Source organism: Sander lucioperca, chromosome 22 (genome assembly GCF_008315115.2).
Source record: "Sander lucioperca isolate FBNREF2018 chromosome 22, SLUC_FBN_1.2, whole genome shotgun sequence".
Classification (NCBI taxonomy): Eukaryota; Metazoa; Chordata; class Actinopteri; order Perciformes; family Percidae; genus Sander; species Sander lucioperca.
In genome coordinates, this window is record NC_050194.1 from 15,193,663 (window position 1) to 15,209,460 (window position 15,798).

The 15,798-nt window shown below is 39.5% G+C and overlaps 1 protein-coding gene across 2 annotated transcripts in view; it reads right to left on the bottom strand.

The window, feature by feature from the left end:
* nrg3b (neuregulin 3b) overlaps window positions 1-15,798 on the bottom strand; it is a 206,386-nt gene that overhangs the window by 23,530 nt on the left and 167,058 nt on the right. For both annotated transcript variants that reach the window (XM_031315071.2, XM_031315070.2), the window contains exon 3: window positions 3,829-3,902. In XM_031315071.2, coding sequence (XP_031170931.1) covers window positions 3,829-3,902 — 74 coding nt within the window. The remainder of the gene's footprint in view (window positions 1-3,828; window positions 3,903-15,798) is intronic.

Genomic DNA, 15,798 nt, shown 5'->3' on the forward strand with positions numbered 1-15,798 from the left:
TGGCAACTCAATGCACCCCTGGGAATCACGTATGCCGTCTTGTAGGAGCCTTGAGCAAGCTTAGAGAATACCTGTGCATCATGTCAGATGCTCTTGGCCCGATTAAGAGGCAGAAATCTGGCGGGTGGGAGAGACAATGGCAGGAGTGAATCAAATCCTTAATCCCCTCCTTCACTTGGGGGAGCAGTCAACCGGGGAGCCTGTGTGTGTGTGTGTGTGTAAATCAGTTTGTAAATCAGCTGGGTAAAACCAAAAGCCGGCTCACCCCCCTCCTGCTCCTCTTCAATCTTCCACCAAACATCACCTCTAGTCCTAAAGATGCAACTAGCCCAACTGTTAGTGGTATGCCCTAACGTTCTCTCACAGTTAAGGGAGGAACTCATTACTTTTTTTTCCTATTTTTTTTTTTTTACCAGATATAGAGTAAATTGCATCCTTCCTACACTCCCATGTTTCCAGTTAAAGACCCCGCCACTTCCCCACATGTGCACCAATATGTACTGTACAAGAAACTTTCCCCCCCACCTCATTTCCAAAGCTGAGTTCACAGCAGTGTAGCTGGAGTACCTGACAGGAAGCCTCTTTGTCCTTTTGTGCCTGGGCTTTTGAGATGTGCGCGACAGTCTCTGCTTCTCTTTCTACCTCTGAAAGGATGTGTGTATGACGAAGTGGCACTGTGTGCGGACTGCTCTTTTGGGTCAATACCAAGACAAAAGATGCGAAGTGATGGATGATTTGTAACTGAGGTGCACAGAGATTGTTTTCGGTAAAAGAAGTTTTAAAAAAGGTGAAAAGATAAAAGTGTGCGTGGCAGATGGAACTTTTCTCTCCCTAGTGTGTGATTTGTGTCTCATGCTGAATATGTAGAATTCAACTCTGCATCCAAACATGAAAAAGAAACTCACTTATACACACACACACACACACACACACACACACACACACACACACACACACACACACATACTTGCAATGAATTGAATTTCACTGGAGCTTGTCCCACTTGTAGTTGCTGTTAGCGTGCGCATGTATGTGTGCATGTTATTATATGATTTGGCTTTTGAGCGCAGGATAATCCTCAAAACCCTTGGTAATCTGGGTAAATTTTAGATTACTCTGTTTCAACAAAGATCAAAATAGGCTTCATTGCTCTCTCAAATCTTCCAGGGCACACTTATCTCTTATGGTGGTTGAACGATTGTTGCCAAAACACAGCTCATTGTGGTGAACATATGCATGCGTGGAGTTGCGGTACACGACAATTTGTATACAGTTTTGTATTATCATTTTTACCTGAACAAATGATGTTGGGGATGAGTTCATGACACAAACTTAGCACTGAAGATTTCTAAAACATGTTTTGACATAGCTTCAACGAGCATTTTACAGTTTTTTTATAGGTATACATGAGATTTAGATTACTACTACTTAGATTACTGAATAATCTTACAGGCCTCTAGAAATTATTCAAATAAATCAACTATTTGGCTCATTGTTTACATCTTGTTACACAAGCAACCTAAAAAGTGCAAATATAGCTTTGGAGCTTAGGAGTTACTGTTGTTGTCTGGAAGATTCCTACTTTGAAGTGTTGAGTTTGTCCACAACTGTAAAAGATGCATCTCCCTGAAACACAGTTTTATGGTCATCTGAAAGATCCATTGTATGTTTAATTCACTGATAAATTCCATTCACTTTAATTTTCTGCTTTAATCCTGCTATATTTTGAAATAGGGATCTTTACCCAAGAATAATTCTGTTGGAGTGCTTTCAGTAAGCCCATACACTGCAGATATTAAAGTTTATAAATGATAACAAATGTATATACAGTATATTTTACTGCACAGTGTTACAATATGTGCATCACATCAAACAAACCTTTTTAAAAATCTTTTATATCTTGACTTCTAAGGCGTATTGTCTTATACATATTTAATAAATGAAAATGTACTACACATGTTGTAATGGGCTGTATTTGTTTCTTTGGGTGTTCATTTCTGTGCAAATAACAATGTGATTCAGCTTATCTCAAAGAACACCATGAAAACCTTTCCGATCTGGACACAGAATTTTTTTTATGTCTGCCTTTAGAATATGAAATAAATCCCAGTAGCTACCATGAAGGAAAAAGAAACATGCTTCGTGACACTGGTTTGTGACCCCATTAATGGACTCTCAGTGGGCCTGGTGGCATCAAACAGAAGGCAATGGGAGTTAAGTTTTCTCTCCGACTCTTGGTGCAGAGGAGCCAAGGCACTCCATAAAAAAGTGTGAATTTGTAAAGCCGCAGTCTCATGGGAAAAACTCTGGGCCTCCAATTTCTCTTCCTTGTACCTCTGACTTTTGCTTTATTTTTTAACTACACTTCACAGCTGTCATGGGGATTCCAAGACTTCAGGGGAATTGTTTTTCATGAAGAATAGAAAACTTTAGGAAAAAGACTTTCCTGCCTTTTAGAGAGACTAAAGCAAACTTCAACTTCAACTTTATTTGTGTCCCCGAAGGGCGATTAGGTAGAAATGATTAGACTAGGTACTAAAGCAAATCAAGATATTAAAGACAAAAATTAAAAAAAGATACAGGAGGTTTTATGCACAGGATTTAATTCTAATATCTGCATGGTAGCTCTGTACCTATGCAGGCCAATAAAGAAAGGCAGTCTCATGATATGCATTATGACTGTATCTGGTAACTAAATCGTGTTTTTTATCACTCCAATAATTTCCAAACTCAGATTCAATTGAAAATCTGGACAATATGACACTATTAATCAATGCATCACCACCTGTAAGTATATGTAAATGCTGAAAACATCTATACTATAATGAATTAACAACTGTAATACTGGTGTTGTAACATTACCTCTTAATACTATATACTTGAGCTAGCTATGTAGCTTTTTGTTATCTCATTATAGGTTAAAGAAATACATATTTTAAAACATTCTACATCACCAGTGCACAAGTGACCGAGTGAGAGTTATCGAAACTTTTTTTAATCTAAGGCAGTATGTATGTAATTTACTTTATATTCTGCACTAATAATGAGACATTGTATATATTGTAACTAGCTTTTGGATTATAAAAAAAATCATAAAATGAGATTTCTGTTAAAGGTGCTGTAGGTAGGATTGTGAAGATCCAGGATTTAGCCAAAGAATTTGAACATTGACAACTTCTCAGTCCCTCCCCCCCCCTTTCTGCTAAAGCCCAAAACGGTCTCCTAAGCCCCTCCCCCCACAAGGGAGAATGAATGTGTGTGCATGAGCAGTGATTGACACGCAGTTAGACACCCCCCCTGGCCATGATTGGTGAATCTGAACAGACACTGTGGATTTTTGCAAATCGCACTACAGGCTGTAGGTGGTGTCAGAGGAGCCAGATTTTTTTTTTAAATAACCTGTTTCATGTAGTTCTACTCGAACATAGGGTCAGTTTCAGCAAATATGACAGAAAGTTAGTCTTACCTACTGCATCTTTAAACTTGCATTCTCAAAAATGACTTTCTTTTGGGTTGTTTTATGCCTTTGTTAATGAGCCGACACTAGAGAACTAAGAGGAAATGAGGGAATTGAGAGATGGGAAGCGACATGCAGTAAAGCTCCCTAGTTGGACTCGAACTGGGGACGTTGTGGTCCGTAGCCCCCCAGGGTGCCCCAGAAGAGTTAACGTACGACTGATCTCACTTGATTTACATTTATCTTGTTGACTGATACAGTCAGACATTCGCGCACAGGCATGTACACATGTTCTTGTTATGAATTTGTTTTCATGTCTCAGGTCAATACACCAATGCTGTAGGATAAAAAAAATAGAAAGGAGAGCGTACTTGGGTCTGACAAGATAGCATCTGTCTTGGGTACAAACTGGTCACAGCGTAGTCCATGGTAGCCCTCCTTACACCTGGGACAAAGAGAGAGAGAAAAAAAGAGACAGAGCAAGATTAGAAGTAAGACAAACCAAGCAAAACATACCAGAGTACAGCATGAACTATCAGCCGAAGAGACTCAGATAAGGAAAGTTGAGAACAGGAAGCCTAAAAAGAAGACTGAATGGACATGGACGGTAAAAAGTGGAGTGCTCATCGAGGACTGAGGTGGTAGAGGGAGATACACAGAAACTGTCGAGAGGGGTGGGATGAGAAGAAAGAGAAAGGAAGGGGAAGATAGTTGGGCATGCCTAAGCAGCGCCTGCAGCCTCACTGATAGCACATGACTGACAGGAATGCCAGGTCCCAGTGGAAGAAATGGGGTACTGGGATGGAGAGTAGTTGGCGTAATGCAGGCTATTCAAGATCTACAGTGGAAGGGAAGCTGCCATAGTTGGAACTCAACACTTATTTAAACAAAGTCCTGGCACGTTCCAGATATTTGCCTTCATCATCAAATAAATACTGAAGATCCCTCAGCAACTGTCACAAATATATCCACCGGAATTATTTGAAGTTTGGCTGTGTATGTTGCAATATCTCAGCAATACTCTCGTCGTTATACATTATTATACACGTATCATTCTAGTTGATGATTGGGGATTTTTGCCAATCCTCTGCTGATAACTGAATGAATTAAAAAAAACACTTGAAAAACAATTGTTTTACGCAAACTTATAAAGTTACACAACAAATCAGGTCAGAAATATAAAGTTTGGAGTTGTTTCTCTGCACTCAGCCCTAGTTTGGCACAATCCTCAGTCGTTTTTGGTCTCAAAGAGGACTTAGGCATTTTTTATTCCTATCTTCAGTAGTGGCCATGCTGTGGGCTGATCCATCCCTCTGCTCTTTCACGGCTTAGGGGAGACAATTGAGGGATTTGCTTTGATGTGTCTGTTCAACATAAACTTGCACATGAGTGAGCGATTGTCTATTTTCTATTTCATCAGTCGATGACATATTGTCGTAAACTGTGGGGATTTACGCTCACACATTATCTGTCAAAATCTGTCCACCACATTTCCGCAGTGTCACCGATCCCACATACAGTATAATGTATTGGATGATTGACAGGGAGAAGTGGACCATTCGGTCTCACTCAGCTTGGTTTGACCTGACAGCTTGAAGAAAAGAAAAAAACAACAACACTGCCATCAACAACTGAGCTATGTAAAACAAACTGAGCAGCAGTAGAGATAACACGTTTTTGGTAAGGCTGGGATAAGAGTGAAAACTGTGATAGGCTGTCATCTTTCTTTGTTTTTACATCTCAAGCTGCAGTTTCAGCTTCCATTTGTTCAGTGTGTCTCGGCTCAATATGTACAGTTTCTTATTTCTTCTGTCTTGTCTGTAATGCGGTTTGGAACTGCACAATTTATGAAAATAAATAAGATACAGTATATGGTCCTCTTATTTCACACTGGCTTAAAGCTTTTTCACTGGGTGTCTATTTTAATTTGGTTTTAGTTTGTGCTTGTTTGGTGATTTTGTGGCTCCAAAGGAAAATGCCATGATAGGCCTTCTGCCATGATAGGTTGAGTGTTGTTCAGATTAAGGTGGCACAGTGCAATTTTGGTACTTGTTTTGGCACTCAAGAAAATGCAAGCACAATATTAGTGATGAAGCTTTTAATCAGCATGGACTGAATGTTTGGCCACTTGGAGGTAGCGGTAACCATCTGTGAACACAACAATGACATATTACCATCTTTTAAGTTGACATGGCGAACTTGTTAGCAATCAGTTGCCTATTTACACATCCAGCAGACACAGAGCAACATTAGCCTTCATTAGAAATCATGTTTCTGGTGATCAGAGGCCTCATTTATAAACTTGGCATATGCACAAAAGACGACGTACGCCGCTCTCTATGCAATAATTGGGATTTATAAAAAGCAAACTTGACGGGAAAATGTGCGGTCCTCCACGGACACTCTGATGACCCAGGCGCTTGCACAGAAACGGGTGAAATGAGAAAGGGCGACACCGATGGCAGATAGATGAAACACGTGAAACTGTGTGAATCTGAGACCATTGTGTAAAACAAATCGAAATATTCCCTTTATTGATGATATGAAGAATTCACAAAGCCATTCTTACAATCAATTTCATACACAAACACCGGTTTGATCCATCTGCGGTGAAAAACAGACAAAATAAAACAAGATACTATCGTAAATTCAGACAAAGATACAGTATATTTGCAAAGAAAACTCAAATGTTCTGTAATTATATTGGCATGTTATGGAATTTATTCTCATGAATAATACGATAAACAGGACAAATAGACTGATGCTGTTTTCGATGCCTCCGTCTGGCGAAGCACATCATTTTAACATGGTCATCATATATCATAGTGTTTTATATTTATGGCTTTAGATTGTTTTATTTTTGTTTTTATTAAATGTTTGTTTTTATTGTAGGTCTAAAGCATGTTTTAACCATTGTGAAAGGTGCAATAGAACGTTTTACTAATTACGTGCTCCTTTGTGCAGAACTATTTGTCATTTACAATTAGATTAATTCCGACACCTTTAGCTTTTTAGATACAATCCAATGAATGGGTAACGGCATGTTATGCGTAATGATCACACAATGGCTGGCTTTGATATGTTGGAAGATGTGGCAAATGGAGACTGACAGCAAGAAGACTTGCTGGCAAACGAGTGGCCTCAGAGCCGGGTCCGACGTCCTCGAGCTGTCCTGTTGGATCTCTGTGCTGTTTTGGGCCCAGCGTTACAGTGGAGCACTCGGAGAAACCACGCCTTGCCTGTCCCATTTCAAGAGGTGTCCCGTGGCGTAAACACTTTCTCGGGGTAGCGCTAGGGGTTAGGCGTTTTTTTTTGCATTAACTTTAATATCGGACCATTTCTAACTGCGTCTGCAACATGTTTTTTTTGACATTAGTAATGCCCACACTGTGCCCTCCAAAATATTTTCCTCTTTTCCACCTCTCTAACAAGAACTACACCTTCACATTGAGTGAAAGTCCTTTGCTTTGTTTCCCTCTGTGCGCATGTCGTCGGTATGGATGAATATTAATGTTGGGTGTTTCACTGACTATTTAAGGGCAATTATGGGCTTGCCATGAAGCATGATGATTTATAAAGGGAATCCGGCATAGGACGTGTGTGCGCACGGTTTTTTAAATCGGAATATTTCTGTGTGTACTCACATCCTATGTTTCGTCCGTACGCCTCTTCTGACCCAAATCTGTTTGCCATTTGTTTCATTGTAATCATAAAAATACTGATTATAGCCTCTTTAAACTAAATAAACTGAAAGATACACAACAATTTCAAATCATAGTTGTGCTTGAGTGAGTTTGAAAAGCTTTCGAAATCTCAGTGCCGTTCATAGTGATCAGTGCCGCTGTCAAGCTGCAGGGCGTGATCGTTGGAACGGTCATTTTGTGTTATGTGGCAGTAAAAATCTCTGTAACTGCACCTTCAAATATTGGGACTCATTACCATTCAACTGATGTGTGAAAAATACCCTCGAATTAAACCCTTTAAATCTTAAACCTCAAACTCTTTGTGTCATTTCATTTCCAAGGTAATAAGCAAAACACACACACATCTCTATAGTTCTCCGCTCAGGCAAGCAAAGGAGGGGATAAAGAACTGGATTCTCTCCTGCCATTGTCTCTCCCACAGCCAGACTTCTACCTCTTAATCAGCCTGAAAAAAAGAACAAATGCAATAACACTGGTATTCTCCAAACTCTCTCTTAACTTTCTTTCAAGCACATACAAACACATACACAAGATGATGTTGTTATGTTGTCCTATAGAGCAGCACACAGAGCTACCAATAGAACAATACTATCTACCAATAATATGACAATAGTTTTGGTCTGACTATTGCTGCTACCTGCAGATATTTTGGGAAACGTTCCCTAGTAATTGATATGATGACCAAACAAATTGAAGGATTTATTGTGATGTTATTATAATGCAGATGGTAGTTCATTGTATTCATATTGCATATATCTTGATCACTGTGCATTTGTGAGCCAGGACGGGTTTAAATAATAATTTGCACAATAAACGTGCTGAATAGCATCAGTTGCATTCTCATGGTCTTTGTTCATAATGCCCTCAGTATGCATCTTAAAAAAAATTAGGCGAAAGCCAACATGATTTAGGTGATCTGAAAAAAACACTTATGAACAAATATGAATCAGAATATCCATTTAAGAATCATTAATTACCATAGAAATACACCATTAAATCAGACCGAACATTTGATAGTGAAATGGAATATGCAAAAGAACCAATCCGATTAATTACCAGTTTTTTTTTGTTTTTGTGTGGAGAAATGAATACAAGGCCACAGTGGGATTTAAAATAAGGGAGAATCCCAGGAGAAGTTGGAGTTTTGACACATATATTCATCTTACATCGAATGTTAATCTTTTGCTAGAAAAGTTGTCAAATGCATACTACAATAAAGAGTTAACCTTACCGATGCTGACACTTTCTGGGGGGCCAGATATAAACTTTGGGCATCCTTAGGTTCTCAGTTAAAAACAGATTTCTTGATTTGATATAAATAACAAGCACTGCCCCTTTATTGTCAGTGTGCCAATCTGAGTCAGCAAGCCAATCGTGTACCGTAAAATTCAGGGAGGAACCCAAGGCGACCGCTCAGATTTCAAGGGTAAATCGTCCCTCCCGTCTGATTGCTTGGCTCTGCCCTACATCACAACGTCTATCCTTGGATGTGAGCTGAGACACCTGGTTAGTATTCTGAATCACAAACCCAAAGGCCTATGCCTGTCTGGCTTTCTGTTTATGTCTGGGTTTGCTTTCTGTTTGTCGAGTCTCCATCTCTCCCCTCATACCATCTTTGTAACATTGAAACAAGCTCAGCCATCCCTCAATGAGATGCTAACAATGCTTTGGAAATGTGGTTGTGCGAACATGGCGTTGAATGGACGATAAACTGTGAGATAATGACGTGCTTTGAGTATGTGTTTGGGTGTGTATCTTCAATGAGGCAAATGGGGGAACAAGAGCTTGTATTTATGTACAGTATGTATGCACGTCGGTGTGTTTCATTAGGGGCACATGTGACAGCTTCCTCAAGTGTGTTTGTCTATCTCGTGCAGCAGCTGTGTGTAGTATGTATGAGTGTATGAGTAGCAGCTATAGACTCAAAACATGTTTTCCCCACTGCCCCGGAGCTTTCTGTGACTACCCAGCTGCTTTTAACACGTTCAAGTCACAGAGAAAACACACCACTGAGTCTGTAGGATGACGGAGGGGTGGGGAGCGCTGCCTCATGACTAATCGCCACACTGCCTGTTAATTAGTGTGAAGAAAAATGGAGGAAAGTTTGAGTGCAAGGGGAGGGAAACAAGGTTCAAGGAGGAGAGAAGGGATGGGAATGTGATCATGTCAACCAAACTTTCCATTTAATCCCTGACGCCCATGCATATTAGCTTCCACATGTCCTATAAAACTACATTTGAGCGATAACTGGTGAGGCAGAGGGCAAGTACCATGGCGTACAGGTTGAGAACTGCCTTTGGATGCACAATATCTGGTGGCCATTGATAGTTATAACAAGATAAATTGTGAAACACAGAATTCAAAAGGGGATTAATCCCTCACTTTTACCAGCATCTGTTGACAACCATTTGCAATGACATGGGCAATTCTGTTACACAGCTTATGGTGATATAATACAGTCAGCGTTTTACAAAAAAGTTGTGTAAAAAAGTTTATTCTTGACATTGGAAACAGTGGTTCCAGTTTCAAATTCTGAGCAACAGTTTGACATTTTAGGGAATACAGTAGTAGTAGTAGTAGTAGTAGTTTTTTTCTTGCCAAGAATTAGATGAGAAGATCAATGCCATTAACAAATTTGTGCGGTAAATAATGTATGAAGCAAAGACTTAGCTTAGCCTAGCATAAAGATTTGAAACAGGGGAAAACTGTGCCCATCCAAGAAATATTTGCAAACATACACCCCCCACCCCCACAAAGCAAAAACATGGAGCTTTTATGCTTAGGTTTAAAGGCAATAAACGAATAAGATATAATGTGTTAGTGAGCTTTAGAGGGGCAGATTTTGTTCCCTTTGGACAGAGCCAGGCAAGCGGTTTCTCACTGTTTCTATTCTTTATGCTGAGCTTGACATGCTAGTGGTATCAATCTTCTCATCTAACTTTTGGCAAGAAAGCAAATATGCATATATATACCAAAAATGTATTCCTTTGACAACTTCTCGTCCATGCTGGCTTAAAAGCTGAGGTTCAAAGTTCACTCGTGACCTTAGAGATTGGTTAGATTCAAAAATGTAGTTATTGAATGAGTCACCAAACAAAACTGGTATACTGTGCAAGCATTAACACTTAAGTTAGCAGCCAGCTAGCTATGAGGAGTTAAGGTTATAAGGTTAGGTTAAAAGACAGGGTTAGGGTTACATCTCTATACTTATAAAGGGAGTCACGTCTTCATGTATAATAAATTATAAAGTAGATTATTGTTGCGTTTGGCCTCATTTGTCATTTATTCATGACAACTGCATCTGCTGATGAAGATCATGTGATTGAAAGCTCCAGAACATATGCTAAATGGACCTTGTACTAAGACTATTTTGTCAATTGAGATATCTATCTTATCACATAAGTAATCCATTCAGAAGCATCATCTGGAATACATGTTACATGTGCTTTGGCCAAATGTTTAAAACACTAATATTGAATTAAAACACATTTAAGTAGGGCCTACTGTATTTCACTTCATACATTTTTTTAAATGTAATTAAATACAGCAATTTTTGTTTTTCCATGGTGGCTATATTCTGAGCTACAGTGAAGGCAACTGGTTTTCTAAGGAGTCATGTAGCTGGTAAGTCCATCTTTGATTAGTGTCACGGTTGAGTGAAGCAGGGGAACCCAAACGCAGGAGACTGCAGATAACAGGAACTTGAAGAGGACTCTTTATTACAGGTTTAGCGCAGTCAAGGTAAACCGAGTCTCAACATAAGCAAGGATCCAACAAAGACAGATCTGAAAGCCATGACTTAAATACAAACTAATCTAACGAGGGGATGAAGTGCAGCTGGAGAGATGGGCGGAGAAACTCAGGTGAGAGGAATGAGGTGATAATGCATGAACACAGGTGTTGTGGTAAACAAGAGGGAAATCACAAAGACAGGAAGTAAAACAAGACACATTAGGAGAGTGACGTTACAAAATAAAACAGGAAACAGACTAAAGCAAAACCCCAAGACCATGACAATTACAACATTTGGCATCCTGTAGAGCTCAAAATTAGGGTTAATGCCACTTTAAAAATGAAGGTGTAAGCACAATCACAGCCTCACTCTCAATATGAAAAGCTTTCCAACAGCATGTCTTGATTTATCTATATGACTGGGCTTTATGACTAAAGCTGGCTAACCCTGAACTGCACAACATTGCTATCAACAGCTTGTTAGTTCCGTTTGCCAAAATAAGATGAATAACTTTTCCTGCTGGCATAAATGCATTACTTACTACTAAACCTACGAAGAAGAGACACTGCATGCTTCTAAAACTTGGCGCTTGATCTCATCTACGCATGATTGGAAAGTTAACAGGAAGTATCAACAAATAACTTGAAACACAGATAATGTTGGACTGAATCCATTTTCCCTTAATTACCTGACTTCTTGGAAACAACTTTCTTCAGTCTCACTATCAAAGGCAATCATTATTTGGCAGCAGGGGTTCTTGCCACACTCAATAGACACATTTATCACACTGAACCGAGTCTTTTGACTCACTGCCACATCTCATACTGCACACCAACTGGTGCAGTTGATGTTGTTAAGTATTACTGAATTGGGCGTTACCCCTAATCTCCATAACTTGACCTACAAGTCATGCATAATAAAATCAAGATTTGCATATGCATGGACAGAACAGATGCAATATGGTATTATTTTAATTGCTAAATATTCAGTCAATTCACTGTGTGGGGATTGTGAAAACTGTGGTATTGTAATACCACAGATATAGCACCTGCTGCAGTCAGTGATACCCACCCATTTTGTCAAGTGTATAAATACAGCATAGGAGGAGGTGAGGGCACACAGTTGATTTAAGCTGCATTCGCTTTCAACTGCAGCCTAATTTTTACCACTGGGAAGGTCGGGATGACTAACGAAAATACATTTTTTTATGAGCAGAAAAGACCTCCAGTGAACTAATTTCCTTTATAATAAGAAATGCGCGCACACACACACACACACACACACACACACACACACACACACACACACACGCCATTTCTGGTTCACTTTCAATATCAAAGCCTAATCAGTGGCTGACACTTCTCTCATTGTTATTGATGGGGTACGAGGAAAGAATAGGCTATGAGTTGGTTGCAATTTTCCCAGATCGTTCTATGGTGAAAAAAGAAGAAGAAAAAACATAATACAAGGCCAAAATGCCTCCAATAAAGACAGTCTTCTGCTGTTATCGCACAAGCCATACATATCTCTATCTGTCTTTTGCAGCAGTGCAGTGGGGAAGGTACGGTGAACACGATTTATACCTTGAGCGAATTTGATGGATGTCTATTACTGCGTGTGAGCTGTTTACATACAAGAGTGATATGCAGCTGCCAGGATGTGTCTGTGTTCAAAGCTTTTATGGTACACCAAGAAGAAGCCTAAAAAAGGTAAAGCTAGAAGGATGGCTGTCACTGAGCAACTTTTCTTTCTATTAAAATAACTGAGAACGTGTGGATATAAACATAATGCGCGTATAGCAGTTAAATAGTTGGCATCATAAATTTAGGTCTATGTAATTACTTTGATTACAAAACAGAGCATTAATAAAGCTATTTCATTTGCTGGGGACATGAAAAGTATGATGTTAATATTTAGCGCTATACTACTGTGATTAAAATCTAGATTGTCAGTCAAGCAACTGTTTGTCTCAGATATTGTGCATGGTAATTCAACTAAAGTTAATTAGAGCTTCATTAGTTTCCTGACTAATGAGCCACTTTACTGTTATAGTAAATACATTGTGAATAAAGTTAAGTAAGGTTATACTGTCCTCATTCCTTTTATGAGGCTTCACTACTTTTTGGATCTTATCCCGAATACATTTTGCTGGTGAATAGTGTTTACAGTATATTGCATTTTCTTGGCTGTACCCTGGGGCCCGTTTCATGAAGGAGGTTTAACAAACTCTGAGTCTAACCCTGAACTGAGTTGATTCACTCTGAGATATGAAACTCTGAGTTTTCGGTTCCAGAACAGCTGATTTGAGTTGGTTCAATCAACTCAGAGTAGGTTCACTCAGAGTTAAGCGCGTGCACCACCACAATAAAAAGGCAGCATGAATGGAGCCATGATACTACGATTCACCATGGTAACAACCACAAACAAACGGGTCGGCGGAAATACTCATGCGCACATACAGTGAGTTTGAACATATATTTTTTTTAAAAAAGCAACACGGGCTGCTGCAAAAGAGAGAGAATTTGCGTGGGAGAAAATTGCTGCTAGAGTAAATGCGTATTCCAATATCATATTTAATCATAAGTATAGCCTAATATTACTGTTGAAATGGTATTGAACCTATAATCTATTTCATTCAAAAAGTCCTAGGCTACTAATCCCATTCTGAGGCTGCAGCTCCATCATTAACAGAATTATAATTCATAATCTTTTATTTCAAAGGGTTTACATCATTCATCTGCATACTATGGAACTCCTTTTTAATGGCTCTTACTGGTTTGTGTCCAGAGAACACTACAAAAACGTTTAAAACACGTTTCAGAGCGAGTCACATTCTTCTGACGGCGCTTTGCTACAGTGGCTTTACTAATGTGCTCCGCATCACCAATGTTGTAAAGAAAACTGCTGTTTGCAAAAAAACGTAACGTGACACAAAGAATCTGCTGGGATGTAAGAGCATGTCCATGATGGGTGACGTTAGTGATATGAAGACAGATAAGGTTATGTAGGCTACATAACTGATAGACTGGGAAGAAAAACGATACTGCTCAAAAAGATAGGCTAGTATCTGGGAATGAAAATGCATCTAGTCGGGGCCTCAATATCATCTCCCGATGTATGTTTAACTCCCTGCGATGTAATACAGCTTCTTTATCAACGGGATCGTCTACAAAAGGAAATGCCATGTTTTGAGAAAAAAACTAACGTTTTAGCCTATAGTCTGTCTAACACAGTTAATAAACCAACCATGGTTTTTATTCATGCCGATAACAAACGCCTGATACAGACTGAATGAATGAATGAGGAAATGAGAAAGTGTCAGAGGAACACTTCGAGGTTTATTGAAGAAAACCTGCTCCCGACCAGGTTAGATTCACAGGCTCAGTTACCATAGCAACTGACTCTGAGGTTAAGTTACCTCTCTTTCTGAAACAGAAAACCCAGAGTTTCCCTCATCTTAGGGTTAACAAACTCAGAGTTTTCACTAAACCTGCTTTCTGAAACTGGCCCCTGGTTTAATTGCTGCTGCGATGTCCCCATTCTGCTGCAGGGATCATTACGTTTTCATTAGCTAAGACAGTAAACAAGGCTGCTGCAGCCGGTACATTCGTCAAGATAAACACACACTCACGCAATCTCACTACCAAATGTCATCTGAACTAACTAAAAATAAAATATTTCAAATAGGCGCATAACAAAAAAGAGCAACACAGAACACAATGTTCTGGTCTGGTGTGCACTATCTACAATGCTCGAAATAGTCATTAAGCTCTTGGAGGATGAAGACGTCCCGGCTTGTTTGCCTTGCACATCAGCAGGGCTGAATGTGAAACTGGGAGCTGGCACTGTATCACGCAGGAGTGCATACTACATCATGACGGTGCTCCCAAGCTGCAAGTCTGTAACAGGTGCTGTTTCAAAGGACTAGAGATAACAGAGGGGAAAGAAAGGGGTTGAGGGGAGATGGACACAGTGAGAGAGGGTGGGGAGGGTGCTGCTCAAGGGGATGTATTCCTCTTCATCTTCAGAGATTTCTTTTCGCTTTCCCTTTCTGGATGTGTGTTTGTGCATGCACGTGTGCACACAATTGCAAAAATATACTGGCAGACTGGGAAATTCTATTATGTCTTGAAGAGAATAACACTTTAAGCTATGCTCTTGAAAAATAAGGATGAATTTTATTAGCAGTCTATATAGGTGAAATATTTATAAGATTTGCACTTCTAACCCTGTATAATATGATAGTTCTGCATTGTGTACTATTAACCCCTGCTAGTAACCTTCCACTGGCTTCCCACCTCTAGTGATCCATAATTTAGAAGTGCACTGCTTGAGTACTTCCACACTAGACTAAAAGAAAACAAACAGAAGCGAAGATTGTCTTTGCTGTTTGGAACAAAGGACATTCTCTTCTTTGTCTTCTTATCTGTAAATATAAGCACGGAGCAAATCTAACATGGCACATCAAGGGGAGATAACGTTATCATCAATCAGCTCTGTTTGTGGTGATCATCTGGTGTGTTTGCAGGAGACTTGCTAAACATCATTAATAAATGTGGGTCTGCTTCGAGGTGCCACTGCAAAAGAATCAACAGCTCATATTCCAGAGTGAAAGCCACGTAGATAACCGACTATCGCTGCAGCTGTTGTTTTTTGCACCATGTTTCTGTTAATGATGCTATATGAGTCATGCCCCGTGGCAATGAGTTATATCTTCAGGTAATACATGAATCCTAACTGACAACAACATTTTCACTGAGGTGAAACTGCATTTATTTTGGCCAATGAGCGGTTAGCTTGCAGGGGGTGCTATTTTACATAACTCTATAATGCTCAATCATGCTTAAAGGTGCAATATGTAATACTGACAGCTAGTGTTTAAAATAATTACTGCAGAACAAATT